General features: G+C 45.8%; 1 protein-coding gene and 1 pseudogene across 1 annotated transcript in view; one reads left to right on the top strand and one right to left on the bottom strand.

Moving 5' to 3' along the window:
• Enthd1 (ENTH domain containing 1) overlaps positions 1 to 16,379 on the bottom strand; it is a 106,035-nt gene that overhangs the window by 75,868 nt on the left and 13,788 nt on the right. The window contains exon 2 of the mRNA XM_055603077.1: positions 4,201 to 4,411. Coding sequence (XP_055459052.1) covers positions 4,201 to 4,411 — 211 coding nt within the window. The remainder of the gene's footprint in view (positions 1 to 4,200; positions 4,412 to 16,379) is intronic.
• On the top strand, positions 9,960 to 11,640 carry LOC129673252 (developmentally-regulated GTP-binding protein 1-like; annotated as a pseudogene).

Below are 16,379 nucleotides of genomic sequence, written 5' to 3' on the forward strand. Positions count from 1 at the left end.
CAGCGCAGCTGTTTCAGCCTAGCTTTCTAGTGATGCTCTCAATTTCACATCTCGCTGTAACTAAATAAGACAGCCTAGTCCTCAGACTCCCGGGGACGGAGATTTACCTGTGTGGTGCCGTGGGTACCTCCCTCCTCTAACTCAGACGCGGAAGTCATTTCAGTTTCTCCTTTTCTTTTCCACTCAGCCTACTGCCTCTCTGAACATGCCGTTGTCTTCAAACGCGACTGGCCCCTCATTTCTCCCACCCAGAGCAGGTCCTGTGCCCAAACTGAAGCAACTGTTTCTTGAAGTCTCCCTACAATTCACATCTCCTTCATTTCCACACAAAGCAGTCAGAATTATCTCCCCAAAACAGCTGTTTTCTGTAATGAGAAAGCGAAGTTCTGTGACTAAACTATACATCCCTCCTGTTCAAGGCTTAAACCACTTCCTAGGCACAAGTTCTAGCAAATTGAAATTTCCAAATACGATGTATTATGCCTTTTGTTAATTGCTCAGAAAACTTTCAAGTATCTGCCCACGCTTTTCTGCATATTCAAATTTAGTTTTTATTCCAGTTAGTATACAAGCAGTTCTTACACGCCTAATCCTCCTTCTGCTTGCACGCTTCCCCCCTGAGGTAGAGATTATGTTAATGTCTCCTCTACTTACTCTCCTCTTGTTTCTCTTCTGACTTCTCTCTGAGTAAGTACAGTTGACACACAGCCACCCAGTCTCCCTTGTGACTAGGAGTGTCCGGTGGCTGAGTGATAAGCAACATGTAAGCCAAAATGTTAGATGCAAGCTAACAGGATGAGCATCCGTGTCTTCAACAGACCTTTCTTCCTGCACATGTGAGGCTGGCGCCCAGGTCGCCATGTGTCATGAGTTTGGTAGAGAATGAGACAGAAATTGCCCAAAGCTGCTGACACCACAGGAAGCCGTATCAGTCCTCAAACACCTATTCTGCATGACTACAGAGAGAAAGAAGCCCCCACTAAGTTTAAGCCACTAGGACTTCCATGGCTCCCTCTATTGCTTGTGACTCATGACTACCCACTTGGGACAAACCTCTCCATTTGCTACTTCTCTTGTCCTTCTAAGGAGGCCTCTGCCCAATTATGTTTTGTTTTGTTGTGAGACAAGTTTTCTCTGTGTAACAGCCCTGGCTATCCTGGACTCCCTTTGTAGACCAGGCTGGCCTCGAAATCACAGATTCACCTGCCTCTGCCTCCCAAGCGCTGGGATTAAAGGAGTGCATCACCATGCCTGGTCTCTTTTTCTTACTCTTATCCCAAAATGGCTGCTTTATTTCTTCCTTTACAGTACAGCTTGAGACCCAACATCTTCATGAAAATGGTGACTATTTAAATGGTACTACAGCTAAACTTACTTAACCCAGTTGCTCCCTTCTAAACATAAACGCGTACCTCTATGTATCTAGTACAGACAGCGGGCAAAGGAAGCAAAAATAATCTGACCGAGTTTCTACTAGCAGGGCTCCAGCAGCTTCTGCATCTAAACATGCATGTCAAGCAGCACTTCCCACGGCCTCGCTCCTGGAGCCCACTGTTGTGAGGCTGACTGGAGAGAATGTCTCCCCCAAGTCACTCCCAGGACAGCAGAAACACTGGATTTGCTTACCGTGCCTAGTGTAGCACCTGGCAGAGGGCAGGCCATTCTCTGTATCTCTGTGCTGCTAAATGCATTGTAACAAAGCTCTAGAAGGTTTCTTTGTTTCAGTTTTTGGTTTTGGTTTGTTTTGTTTTCCTTTGAGGCAAGGTCCAGCTATGTGGCACAGGCAAGCCTCAAACTCAGTTCTCCTGACTACCGGGGTCTCAGTTGTGTGCCACCATGTCTTGAGTTCATTGATGTTTTCTTTAAAGCATTCAGAGCTCTTCCTGGTGAGTGAGGTGTGTCACAACACTGGGGACACATGGATTTAAATATAAAGTAACAAACTGGAATTTGTGTGCCTCATAAAAATGGCTCAGAGATGAGTTACATCTGCAGTGACTTAGGGACTCACCTTGTCAGCCTTCTGTCACCCAAGCTGTGGCTGCTACTTCAGCACTGTAGCCAGGTCTCTGTTTAAATTCCCCTCCCCAAAGTGCTACCCCATCCCACATCTGTCCCCAAATGAAGCCATCCCTGTCACTCTGTCCCTGACTGCCTTCCCTTTTGACAAAGGACATGTCTTATGTTCTTCTGTGCATGTGGGCTCCTAGGCTGGCCTCTGTCACACACGCTCCACGGAGAAGGGAATTTCACTCCCTCACTGCTGTCGCTTCCATTTCTACTGGACATTCAGATTTCCAGCAATGATGCTCAAGAAGAAAGTGCATCAAGAAGTGGCAGAAAGGGGCCAGGAGATGGTCCCACTGGCAAAGGGCCTGCCACGCAAGCATGAGGACCTACAGACTGCAAGTGACTTGCAAGTGACCACCTCTGCTCCACAACTAGACAGAGCCACAAGCCAACAGCCCTGAAGCTCACATCAGTACCTGGCTACTGTGCATGAGGAGCCCCAAAAGCCACGTAAAAAGCTAGGCACTGAGCACAACCTGTGATCCCACTGTGGGCAGAGATAAGCATATCTCGGGGCTTCTGGCCAGCCACCCTACCTTGAATTGACAAGCTCTGGACTCAAAAAGACAAGGTGGAGCTTGGTTGAGGAAGACACTGGCCTCCACATTCACATGTACCCCCAACATGCACACACCTCCATGAAAATGTACATATACCATAATACACCACACACACACACACACACACACACACAAGAGCAAGGAAACAGTAAAACAGAAACAGTAAAAGAGGTGAAGAAGCTCTGAAGCCTCACAGCTGGTACCCCAGTTCTCAGTATCAGCTGTAGGGACATATTCCAAATAAAATGGAAAAATGGTGCACTATTTCTTAAAGCATTTGGTGATATTTACTGTTATAATTACAAAGAACCCCTTTTAATGCCTTTCTTTGTCAGTGACCCTCAGGTACCAACTGAGTGAACATTTAAGAACACTTGACGAAATCAGGGAAGGGTGATTTTAGGACTGGCTTGTGTTATTGTTGTTAATGTTACTGCTGATATATATATTTTTTAATTTCTGTGCTTCACTGACAATTGGAATTCACTGCTCATGTTGAATCCCCGCAGCTCTTTCAGGGTCTTGCTTAAAAGATATCTGTTAGTAGCCTCGGGCTGCTAACAGCAACACAGAATGAAGTAACAAAATCATTTTCAAACAGCTCCAGAAGATGGAATGTCTGCACACAGGCTGTCTGCAAGGTCAGGCCCTAAGAAGCTACCTCTTTCCACAGCAGCGGGAGGAGAGGGGCTAAGAGAGAGCTCTCCAGGGTCTCAGGGCTCACATCCTGTTGAGGGCTCTACCCCTGGGGCCTGATTATCTCTCAGGGGCCCCACCTTGGCCCACTGCAGATTCCATTTCAGCATGGCTTTAGGGACAAACCTTCAGTCCATCGCCATAGACATAGCTGCCATGCCCAGGAGGCAATCTTCTTGGACACTTTCAGCACTGAGTTTAGTTCAGGAGTAGCTAAGACTACATCAGATTTCTTTCCTGCTTTCTTCTCCTGACTGCCCGTCTTCATGCAAAACTCATCAGTCGGTGCTGGAGAAGCTACAGCACAGTGGCATTCTTTGATGTTTCAGCAACAGTAATAGGAAAGGTCATTTTATTCCCTGATAATGTTGTATCTCCCCTCACCCTTATTTTTAAAGTTCAGTAATCCAGGAGTTAAAGTTTTAGGCAAAGGTAATGCCTTACAAAGAATCATGCTAGAAAACTCATTTAAATTATGTTAGAATCGTCAAACACTTTTAACAAAACATGCCCATGTACCCAGGCCCCCACTCTCAGAAAGCAAACCTCCTTCATATTATAGTTAGAGAAAATATTAAACTGAGTAAAGTGGCCAATAGGGTAGCCATGAGGCTACCAGTTTTAGCTGGAAACTATTTTTTTGTGAATTCAGAAGCAAGACATTGGAAACTTCCCTACACTGTCTATTGACTATCCTCCTTCATCCTCATTCCCTGCAGAATGAAGTCTAGTAGAGGGAAAGACCTGCTGATACACTTGGCAACTTGAAGCTGGTGTTCTCTGTTTCTGACTATGCTCAATGGGCACCCATCACGTTTTAGGCCGCTGCTTACAGTACGCACTTTTACTGCGTAGACTTGGAATTGTCAGGAGCGAGTGCTTCTTCTCAGTGGTGAGGCTTTCAGAGATGAGGACAGTCGAGCACACTGGCGGGGAGTTCCCTGCGACAGCTAATCTTCTGGGAAACGTCATGGAGTAGGAGGTCCGCTGCCTCGTCCAAGTTGCCACTTCCCTCTCTTTATAAAGCAGCTGCTCATCCATCAGCAGAGTTATGACTTGCTTAGACTTCTCCCGGATATAGCGACCTGAAAAACACCCAAGAATTTGTTTAAAAGTGGAAAAAAATGATTAAAGCTATAATTAATTTTATTCTAAAGAAAATTAAGGAAAAGTGAAAATGCAGCAAAGTGGAAAGACAAGTAGAAGACTGCTGAACACATCCCTCTCTGTGCCCACTAGGAGATAGGAGAGCAGATCACCAACACATGATGAAACTCCATCTTATCTGGCTTTACACTTTTCATTTTAAATGCATTATTGGATTTTTCTTTGGAAAGCCATCCGTACGCTGCAATAAATCCACTAACATAGGCACACAAAAAAGGTTTGAGCATGAGGTCAGAGAGAAGGCTCAGTGGGTAAAATGCTTGCTGTGCTAGCAGGAAAACCTGAGTTCAGATCCCCAGTACCCACACAAAATCTAGGAGTGGCAGTATGCCTGTAACCTCAGTGCGGGGGCACAGGAGGGCCCAGAGAGTCATGGGCCAGCCAGTCTAAACAAACCGGCAAGCTCTGGATCCAGCAAGACCCAGAGGAACTGAGGAAGGCGCCTGACATCAGCCTCTGCATCCACGTGCACCTGCACAGACTGGCAAGGATGCGCACAAAGGTTACCTTCTCCAACCTCATCTCAGCCATCTCCTCCTTCCACATATCCTTTAGTAACGATCTCTAGCCCTGTTCTAAATACCCTTAGTTTCTGGTGGACACCTCACAGTCCCTAACTGAAAAGGCCCACTGTGTACTGGGCCCACTCGGTGTCAAGTGAGCCAGAAATTGGAACTTTAGCCTTTGGGGAGGATGTCAGGCATGGTCTTTCCCTGGGCACAGTACAGTTTTGAGATAAAGAAATTGTGTTTTCCCACTCTCCGCTTCAGGAGCTCGTCTCCTCTCCTTCCTCCTTCACCGGCACCTCATCCTGCAGCTCTGAGCCTCTTGCCAACACCACAGAACCTTGGGCAGCTATTGTGTCCTCCAGGAACTTTGCATGGCTGGGTGCCTGACTCATCTGGTCTCTCCTCAGAAGAGCCTTCCTCCTGCCACCCTCAGAAGAAGCCCCGCCTCATCAGTCTACTCCCTGTCCTGATTTGCTTCTTCCTGTGGTACCTGCCACCACCTATCACCTGTGTGTTCGCTCCTTGTTTGCTTTCCTCACTTAGAAGAATATAAACCCCGCAAGAGAAGTCCAATTGCAGACACTGATGGCACATAACATATATTCAATAAATATTTACTGAGTGAATGAATCAAGAAAGAAACATTATCAAAAAGTTTCAAATGTTCTCCTTGCTATGGTGTAAATGAAGCAGATTGCAGAGAGATGCTGGTAGCCAATTTACAACTTAGCTGCCTGAGAAAGCTGCTTGGCTTAAAATAGCCTCCTGCAATACCCCCAATTAGAAACTGGAAATTATGGGCTAGAATTGGAACATTCTACTTAGAGTCTGTGGGGATCGGTGGAATGTGAGAGCAGCTCACTGGCTCTAAGCGGCAAGCAGGCACAGCAAGCAGAAAGACAGTTGCACTGGTGCAACTTGGAGCATCAGACTCCCTCCCCCAAGGGAGCAGAAGCAGCTTCAGGAAGGCCAGGACACTGCATTTTGCCCAAAATAAGAAAGAAATCACCTGCAAGTAGGCATCTCATCTAACTCTGCCTAACCTCCCAGCTACCATTCTGCTGCCCTCTGTACGAGCCAGGCCTCTCTAAAGCACCAGAGTGAGAAGTAAGAAAAGCCAAGAAGAGCCCCTAAGTCTGTTTCAAGGAGGACATAAACAAACAACAGCAATGCATCCATTCACTTCTAAGCAATATGATTCTGAAAAGACATGAAGGAGGACACAGAATAAAACTGTAACAGTACAGGAAGGACAACAGCTTCATGTCTGAAAGAAGAAAGGAATAGGACAGGGTTCAGAACCACAAATTTTCGGAGCTAAGATTCACTCCATGCTCTGCAATCCAAGGACTCCCTCTTCTTACCGTGAACTGAAGGGATCCATGCGAAGGACTGACTGACACGATTTGAAGTAGTCCCATGTGTTGTTATGGCTGGGGGAGGGGGGCTACAATACACAACCCCCATTGGAAAAGCACAGCACAGGGCTGCAAGACAGCTCAGTGGGGAAGAGCACTGGCTGCTCTTCAGAGGACCCAGGTGCAGTTCCCAGCACCCACATGGTGGCTCAAACCATGGTGAGCTGTAGTTCCAGGGGATTCAGCACTCTCTTATGGCCTCGGTGAGCAGCAGGCATGCACACAGCACACATACATACATGCAGGCAAAATACTCATAAAGTAAAAATGACAAATATTTTAAAAATAAGAGCACAAAAATGTGACAAAATATTGATAAACATTATTTTTACAGATAAGAATATTAAAGACCTAGACTGAGCCAAGATCAATATGGCAGAAGGAAGATCTGGCAGAAGGTCAACTTGGTGCACCCTCTCAAACACAAGAGAGTTTGAGACTAGGAGACAAGAATCACTACAGCAGCTCTGCAGACCAGTGCCCAAACACATGTGCTTCTGCGGTCGTTTAATCATCTCTCAAACAGTGCAGGAAGTGTTCTAAGCACTGAGGACACGGCAAGAACGTGAGACAAGTGCACACACCTGCACACTCAGGCTCGGCGGGGTGAACCACTTCCAGGCCAAAGAGCAGTTTCTAAAGAAAGGATGGAAGGGTGTCATGCTAGAGATGATGTGGGGTGCAGTCACAGAGGTCTTAGTGAGGTGGTTACACAGACCTGCGCCTCAGACTTGGCCAGGCCCTCCTCCTAGCCACTCAAAGAACACCTAACTCGAGTCCTTTAGAGTTCTGCCACAGTTTGGAGCTGCCCGTTTGATAGATGTCCTTTCCTCCAGCACCCACAAAGGCCAAAACTATACTTGTTTGTCCGCAGGACATTAAGGAAGTGTGTGGCATAGTTGAGCACTGGCAAGGAAACGCTTCTCCAATGCTGGGGAAGGAGAGACTCAAAGGAGAGCTGCAGAAAGGCATGTCCGCCTTCAACAACACTCGAAAATATGTTAACACCCTTGTCTCCTACCCAAACCCACTCTTCTTCCTGTCCTCCTTTTGTAGTGAGTTTTCCTTCTATTCTAAGTGGGAAATATAAATGTGTAACACCGGCCCCCTTCAGATACCAGGTCTACCAGCCAAACCCAGGAGCCGAACCTCCCTCTCCATCTCCTTAGCTTAGATCATTTGCTGCCTATGACAGCTTAAGTTATTTACCTATTTGCCTTCCTTCCAATCTAACTTCTAAGAAGCCTCAGAGGGGCAGGGCCCAGAAGAAAGTGAGACGCATCTACAGCAGCAGATCTCCACCTTCCTAACTCTTGCAGCCCTTCTGTACAGTTCCTCATGTTGTGGTGACTCCCAACCATAGAATTATTTTGTTTCTACTTCATAACTCTAAATTTGCTACTGTTATGAAATATAATATGAATATCTGATATACAGGATATATCTGATATGTAACCCCCCCCAAGGGGTCCTGACCCACAGTTAGAGCACCACTGAGCCATAGAGTACCTGACCGGGTTATTTCAGTCAGGGGCTGGGAGGGGATCTCAAGTGGAGCACCTGCCTAGCATCCTCAAGGTCCTGACTTCCATCCACAGCACTGTAAAAACAAACAGACAAGACAAAAGCCCATTCATCGCATTGGCACAGGGCACAGAAAGGTCATGCTTCAAAGTACTGCTCTGCTCCAACCACCCAGCAGAAACAGACACTGCCAGTCTCAAAAACAAGATTAAAAAAAAAAAAAAAAAACTCCACAGAGACAAATGAGAAAGCCATATGTGTGGCTAGAGCCACAGGGCTGCTGGGCCCTTGATCTGGCGGCTAGGACTTGAGCAACTTAGGTGTCAGACAGAGATCTAGCCCTCATCTCCCTTTGATGGGAGGGGTCTGTGTTTACGAAAGGAAGGTGAGATGGGGACGGCACTCACTCTTCTCAGGGGTAGATCCATTTACAGATATTTATATGGACCTAGAAGAAGGGGCACAACACAGCCTTAAGACACAGACACAAGGTAAGTTACCTGTTACCCAAGCCTGGGTCTGCAGCACCCTACTTCTACCACAAGGCTCAGTTCGGTAAGTCCCGTACTAGAGGCCAGGAGGGGACAGGGTAGCTGAAACAGAGCAGCTACCGTGGCGGCAAAGTGAGCACACGGAGCTGTGTGGGAAGAACCTCCTTCCCGATGAGCCTAAAGCCATTACTCTAACCACATCAGATGGTCAATAAGTCTAATTCCTCCCCAGATGAAACGTGTCTATAGAATCTTCTACAGAGTCAATATTCTATAGAATTTTAATTTTTTCTTTAAATGCTTTTAAAATAAACCATTGGGACATTAAAATAAACCATTGGGACATTAACGGAGGGCAAGGGAGGTGGTTCAGAAGATAAAAGTGTCTCCTGCGCAAGCCTGACCCCTGAGTTTGATCCCTGGCACCCACAGAAAAAGTGAAATATGGTGGCTCCCATCTCTGATCCCAGCACTTCTACAGTGAGATGGGAGGACAAGTCAGGAGAATCAGGCAGAAGCTCATGGTCCAGCTAGCAGAGAGTGGCAGAGTGACTCAAACAAGAGAGACCCTGCCTCAAACAAGGGAAAGGAAGAAACTGAATCCCAAAAGTTGTCCTGATCTCCATGCACATCCATGTGCAAACACACATACAACATACACGCATACACAAACACATGCTTAAAATGCAAGACTCACATATATAAATAAGAACATGGAATTATGAAACAAAACAAAGATGAGCATAAGTGAAATAACAGATGGATATGATGGAATGAAATAAGCATCCCAGCAATGAAACTACAGTCAAAATTGAGATTAAAAATAAAAACAAAAACACCCTCAATATCTTAGACTCAAACAGCTGAAGAAAGACCTGATGGAAGTAAATACTACCCACGCATGAAGTACAGCAGGGATGCAACAAGAAAAGGGTACCTGAAAGTCGTAAAGAACAGACAGCAAGGCCCCAATATTCATCCAGAGGCTTCCAAAGGAGATAGTTAAAGCAACAGTAAAATAGCAGTGTTCAGAAAGATACGTGCTGGGAATTACAGGTACGTCATGAATCCTCACATCAAAATTATCTGCCAGGAAGCCCTGGCTGGGAAGCTCGCAGGCCCCAAGGGGAGAACTTATGACTGTTAGTTTGCTAAACAGACTGAAGTCTCAGCTGCTGTCTAAATTAATTTATCTATGCCCATACATTAGTGCAATCTCAGACCTCATCAGAGAAGCTTCTCTGTGCAGAGACTCACAACTCAGCAAAGTGCAGAAAACAAGTGCCTTTGCAGGCCTCAACCGTAAGTGGGTTAATCTATATCACACCCTCTCCTCCCAAGGGCCATCGAGGAAGAGAAGACGGAAAGACTGTAAGAAGCAGAGAAGCAGGAGAACTGGAGCAAACAGTACCTTCCGGGCATGACAGGACTGCACTCCTGAACTCACAGCAGCTATGGTTGCCTGACCAAGACCTTCACAAGATCAAGCTGGTCAATGTTCTAGCACAGAGGCAGAAGGAATGCATGAGTCCTCACCTCTACCTGGGAAACTACGGACAGCTGATGGCTTCCGGGGAAGGCGAGTCAGTTTCCTTTAAGGTATGGTCCCTTGTAGGTAGACACTCTAGTGGAGGACCCAATACCCAGCACAAACTGGACTCAGTGAGTTACTAAAAAAAAAAAAAATACTGAAGTTGGGAGGGTGAATGCGATAAAATATACTGTATGCATATATGAAGTACTCAAAAAAATAATAAAATATTACTTTAAAGTTGTTTTCACCCATGCATACTTTTATATTCTTGTGATGGTGTAAGCATACTTGAAGCTGAGGCAGGAGGATCACAAGTTCAAGACCAGCGAGGGCTACTTAGGAGACTGTTTCAAAGAATCCAAAGGATAACTGGTGAGAAAGCTCAATGGGCAGAGGAGCAAGCTGCCAGCCTGGCAACATGAGCTCTAGCCTCAAGACCCACATGCTGGGACGATAAAAATAAGAAGCTTCTATATTTATCTGGTGTGCATATGTGCCAGCATATACCAAAGGCAACGGTACTAGCGTCGAGGTCAGGGGACAACCTGCAGTAGTCAGTTCACTCCTTCCACCATGTGGAACCTGGGGTTGAGCATGGGTGATCAGGTTCCACTTCCCTGTTGCTCCTCAAAAAACTTTTTATTTAAAAAAAAATTCCAAGGCTGGAAAAAGAACCTGAAGCACTGGAGCTGCACCAGCTGAACACGGAGGAAGAGGAAGAGCCAGGTTCCTGCACTAAGAGACTGAGAGAGGGCTCAGACTCAGAAGAACAAAGCTGCAGCACAGCCCCTAGGGGTGCCTAAGGCTCAACTTGCCAAGCTTCCAAGAGAACTCATTACTCCAAAAGATGGTGGGGGGGGGGCAGGAGAAAGTTTTGATGTGGCCAAGACAGGTGATGCTCGAATTGGGTTTGTGGGCTTTCCATCTGTGGAGGAGTCCGCTCTGCTGAGTAACCCAGCAGGAGTGTCTTCTGAAGTGGCGGCCTCTGAATTTACTACTTTGACCACTGTGCCTGGTGTCAGCAGATACAAGGTGCCAAGATCCAGCCCCCAGGTATTATTGGAGGTACCAAGGATGGGAAAGGTTGCCAAGTCACAGCAGTGGCCCACACATGTAATGCCATCTTGATAGTTCTGAATGTCCTAAAACCCTTAAGACATAGGAAAATAACTGAAAATGAGTTGGAAGGCTTGGGATTCGCTTGAACAGCAACCCTCCCCCCGCCAAGACTGGCTTTAAGAAGGGCATCTGCTGATGCCCTCACGGATGTGATAGAAGGAAACGGTTTATATCCCCTGTATCTACGTATTAAACGAGATTGATCAGATCTCCGTTGAGGAATTGGATATTACCTGTAAGGTGCCTCACTGCATACCCCTCTCTGCTCATCACCGCTGGAATTTTGATGACCTGTTGGAGAAGATCTGGGACTATCTGAAACTAGTGAGACTATACCAAGCCCAAAGGCCAGTTACCAGACGACACCTCTCCAGTGGTACTGCCTTACTCAGGGACCATGGTGGAAGATTTCTGCATGAAGACTCTCAAAAATCTTATCAAACAATTTAAATATGCTTTGATCTGGGGTCTCTCTGTGAACCATAATCCTCATAAGTGGGTAAAGACCATACAAGGGAAGATGAAGGCGCCATTCAGATTGTGAAGAGGTGAAACCCATTCCCATCTGCTGACCAGACACAGCGGTGTTCCTGATGACCAGGTACCCTCCTCAGCCCCTTCTGGATTGGGATACAGGGATGGATGTGGAGACTTCCAAACTGGAACATCACTTACTGAGGCTTGACTAGAATTCTTCATTCATCATCTTCCATCTCCCAAGTGCTGGTCTTACCACTGTCTACCTGTACCACCTCAGCAACACCATCTTTTCCTACCTTCTATTGAACTGTATAAAAAACCTGGGGGGGGGATTTAAAAATCCCAAGGCTCCACAGACTCCAGTCCCTGTACTACATAGGAGAGTGGGAGCATCAACCACCATGTAGAGTCACACAGACAATAAAGCTATTCCCAGAGCCAGGATTGAAAATAGGAAAACCACAGGGTGAGGGCTCTCCCAGAGGGCTGCTAGACAGGGAAAGAGAAGAAATGTCACCACAATCTGGTTTTTAGATTAAGACAACAGCAGGCTTGTTTCTCTTGGCTGTAGGCAGGTGCTACAGTATTGAACTAAACCAAGGCCATGATGTCCTATATCTAGGCAGCATTTTCCTTATTAAGAAAATTATGAATTATGGGGCTGGAAAGATGACTCAGCAGTTGGGAGCACTTCCTCTTCCAAAGAACCAGGTTCAAGTTCTAGTACCCACATGACAGCTCACAACTGTCTGTCACTCCAGCTCCAGAGGACCTGACGCCCTCTTCTGGCCTCTGCACACACATAGTGCACAGACAGACACGCATGGGCAAAACACCCATAAACATAAAATAAATGTTTTTAAAAAGAAAAATAATTAGTGAGAAATAGTTGTCTAAATAACATCTTTCACAGTTAAGCCTATTGTCCATCAAGTAAGATTCCCTTAGACTGTTAAAAACAAACCATAGCAATCACTATAGTCTTTGGCTATACTTTCCTGTTGGGTGCTTAAGTTCATGCAGATGAGCAAACTTAACCTTTGTTTGTTTGCTTGCGTGCTTGTATGTTGTTGTCAAGGCCAATTGAGAAACTGGTCCTCGGGGTCACTTGGCTTGAGAAGGGCTTCTGGATCTTCTGGTTTGTCTTTCTCTGCTCTTTTGCCTTCTGAGAATAAGTCAGGCCTTACTTGACTGTGCCTTTGCTTGGAAACACGGACAAAGTTATTCCCCTGTGTTGACCTTCCTCTTTACAGGGTGGACATTGGTTAGTCCATCCAGTAGAGTCCCCATATTTAGGATAGAAAGGTTATCTTAGAAGTTAACAGCCCAGTAGCTTCTGAACTTAAGGCCTTGAATGCAGCTGTGGGGGTGAGAGCTAGGATCCATTCTGCCTCCCTGATTCATCAACCCTTCTGCTTGAGTTGTGAAGGACACCCACCCCAACAGCACGCTAACAATTTCATAGCTGATAGTCTGGGGTCCAATGGACAGATACTTAAAAATCAATCATGACTTGTATTACCATTTCTCTGCAGGGGTGAGATGTGTTCTTCACCAATAGGGAATTGAAATAGCGTCTTTGGACAACATATCCAGATAATTCTGTGACAGAATAATGGGAGCATTATAAATCAGACAACACTAAGAAAAAATGGGGCAACTTGAGCTAGCTCAGAATTATCACCAACCATCAAAACTGTGCTTCTGGGTATAGTAATAGAGTTTCATTAGAACATCTGTCTTCATGCTGAGAAAGTACCAAGGCAGTTTTGCCTTTTCTATAAATGAGAATAGGGAATTAGAGGTGACATATTACAATTCTATTAGTATTGTGTCATAAAAAGAGAGCACAGGCTGAACAGGGTGGTGCACACCTTTAATCCCAGTGCTCAGGAGGCAGAGACAGACGGATCTCTGAGTTCAAGGCCAGCCTGGTCTACAGAGCTAGTTCCAAGACAGCCAGGGCTACACACACAAAAAAAAGTGTATGAGTGTGTGTGTGTGTGTGTGTGTGTGCGTGCGTGCGTGCGTGCGTGTAAGAGATGGCCTGAAGTGGCTGAGGCCCTTCATTCACCCAGTGCAAATATAACCATACTGAAGACCCACAAGTGCCTTCTCCATCTTCACTGCCCTGGTTGGGAGTGAGAATTAAAAGCAGAGTCAAATATGATCTGACTAGCCCCACTCTGAAAACACTCTAGGGAGGAGTCAGGTGGGATGTTTCTTGGAGAAGGAAACAATGAAGGCAAGGAACTAAACTCATAGAGGAGTTAGCATGAGGCTGCAGCTTCCAGACAGCTGCAGCCCTGGCCTCAGGCCTTCAGAGCAGGTAGGAGAACACAGTGTCAGGAGTACGTCTGAGCCTGCAGCCAGGACATGGGAAATATAAAATGAAGGTAGTAGAGGCTGGGGGGCCTCTTGGTTCTCTCTTAGCCTTGTACCCTTTAATTCTTAACGTTAGCCTTTCAAGAGTTCTTGGGTTTTGTTGTTTTTGAGACGGTTTCACAGAGCTCAGACAGACTTGAAACTTGCTATGTAGCTAAGGCTGGCTTTGAACTCTTGATTTCCCTGCTGCCACATCTCAATATCTTAGCTTTACAGTGTGCCCTGTGGATCAGGTATATGGCCCACGACTATCACCTCTACACTCCACACTCTACACCTTTTCTTTTAGATAAGGTCTTATACTGAACTTGGAGCTCACTGATGAGGCTAGGCTGGTTGGCCAGGGAGCCCCAGGAATTGTCCTCCTGTCTCCTCTTCAGTGCTGGGATTATATGCATGTGCCACGAGACCTGACTTTCTTATGTGGGTACTAGGGATTGAACTCAGGTCCTCATGCTTGCAAGGCAATAATGCTCCTCAAAACCCTATTTGACACACACACAACCTTTTTTTTTGGCCTTGGCTGTCCTGTACTTGCTTTGTAGATCAGGCTGGCCTCAAACTCACAGAGATCTGCCTGTCTCTGCCTCCCCAAGCGCTGGGATTACAGGCAACTATTTGACACTTTTACTAAGACATATACTCATCTTTATTTACTTAGACTTTGGAGAGTGACTCTCCTTGATAATTCTCAGCTGCTTACTCTTCTAGATCCCAAAAATTTGTCGATAGCATCTATTGGCCAGGTATAGGCGAGCTTGTTTTATTATTTCTTTTTGCAGTACTGGCCTCAAACCCAGGGCCTCACACATGCTGGCAAATACTCTACTACCACTGAGCCCTATTCTTAGCCCTAGATGCACTTATCAACGTCCTGTGCTCCTGCCTTGGTTTTTAAAGTCCTCTGTTCGATATAAGAGCATTTAAATGCTGACTGCTTGCCACCTAGGTCTTTGTTTTTTATACAATGCTATTTAACACTATGTATGAGCGAGTTTTTAAAAAATTTGCAATTGCTAATTAAATTAGATAAATCTAAATTAAGTGAATCCCTAAATATTATTGGCAGAATTGGAAAAGGAAAGAATTAAGCAAATGTATAGAAAAAAAAACAAAACAGTCAAACAATAAACCATCTCAGTCACAGGCATGAAATGATAAACGGTGAGATGTCACCAGGACCACTGTCCCCTCCTCCCCTTCGCTGAACTTGATGCATGATATGAGCTGTCCCTGGGAACTAGTGTTACTCCAACTTCTTCAGTCTAGCAATGCAGACAGGATTTCTGAGGTAGGCCTAGCAGGAGGGCCTAAGTTAACTGGGGAGCATGTTCTTGCAAAAGACCCAGCACTCTCTGGCTTCCTGCCTTGAGATGGATTTCTCCCTCCCAGTCCTGTGACTCCAGCTTCCATGAAGTCTTCTCTAGAGGTGCTGCCTCCTTGCCACCAAATCTCTAGAACTGTGAGCTAACTGACTTCTTTATAAAATTAGTTACCTTTGGTATTTCATCATAATAATAAAAAATGGGATTAATGCTCCCTCCATTTTCTTTTTCTTCCTTTTCATATTGTTATTTGATTATTATAAACAATGACACAGTATTTAAAAGGTAACTTCCCTGCCCACCCTCCACACACATGCCTGTGAGCCACTAGTCCCTTCTTTGGGCCTATAGAGCCACAGTGGCCATCCAACTATTTAGGCAACAAACCTTCAACACCTCCACCATGAAAATCAGAGATGCAAACACAAGAACCTCGTTACCACCATCACACAATACACACACACACAGAGAGAGAGAGAGAGAGAGAGAGAGATATGGGGGCAGTAAAGGAATTGGGATGGAAATCAAGACCATAATGTCAGGATGACAAGGAGTATGATGGGCATGGAGACAGAGTTAGGGCTGGCAGAGAACTGCATCCCTATCTAGGCCCACAGGCAAGCCTCAGAGCACACACTGAGCTCTGTTTCAGTGAGAGCGTATGTCCCAGGAAATGCAAATACTAGAAGATTCGGCCCTAACAGTATTAGCCTGGTGGCTTGCTATGTGGCCAACCCTTAAACACATCTCTAACCCTAAGAGCCACCCTCCGAGCTCATTATGAAGTCCACTTTACAGAAGAGATTAAAGCAAGGCTTACGCTGATGAAGAAACTTGCCCAAAGTCAAAGCATTTGTGAGTTACAGAGCAGAGACGGGCTCTGTGAAAATGACAAGTGCACACCTCAATTTCTTTGACTGACCTTGGCATATGATCCGTCGCTATTTTATTTGATGAGAACCCAGAGTGAGTAACTCTGTTGACACAGCACTGGCAACACTGGCCTGCTTGCGCTCTCTTCTGTTTGCTTTCCCTGTCATTGCTGGGCACGGTAAATAAGGAGTACAGCGAGAAGACTAAGCAGTTGGGTGAAGGTCACAC

This window comes from Psammomys obesus, unplaced genomic scaffold, assembly GCF_907164565.1.
Source record: "Psammomys obesus unplaced genomic scaffold, mPsaObe1.curated_primary_1811, whole genome shotgun sequence".
In the NCBI taxonomy this organism is placed as follows: Eukaryota; Metazoa; Chordata; class Mammalia; order Rodentia; family Muridae; genus Psammomys; species Psammomys obesus.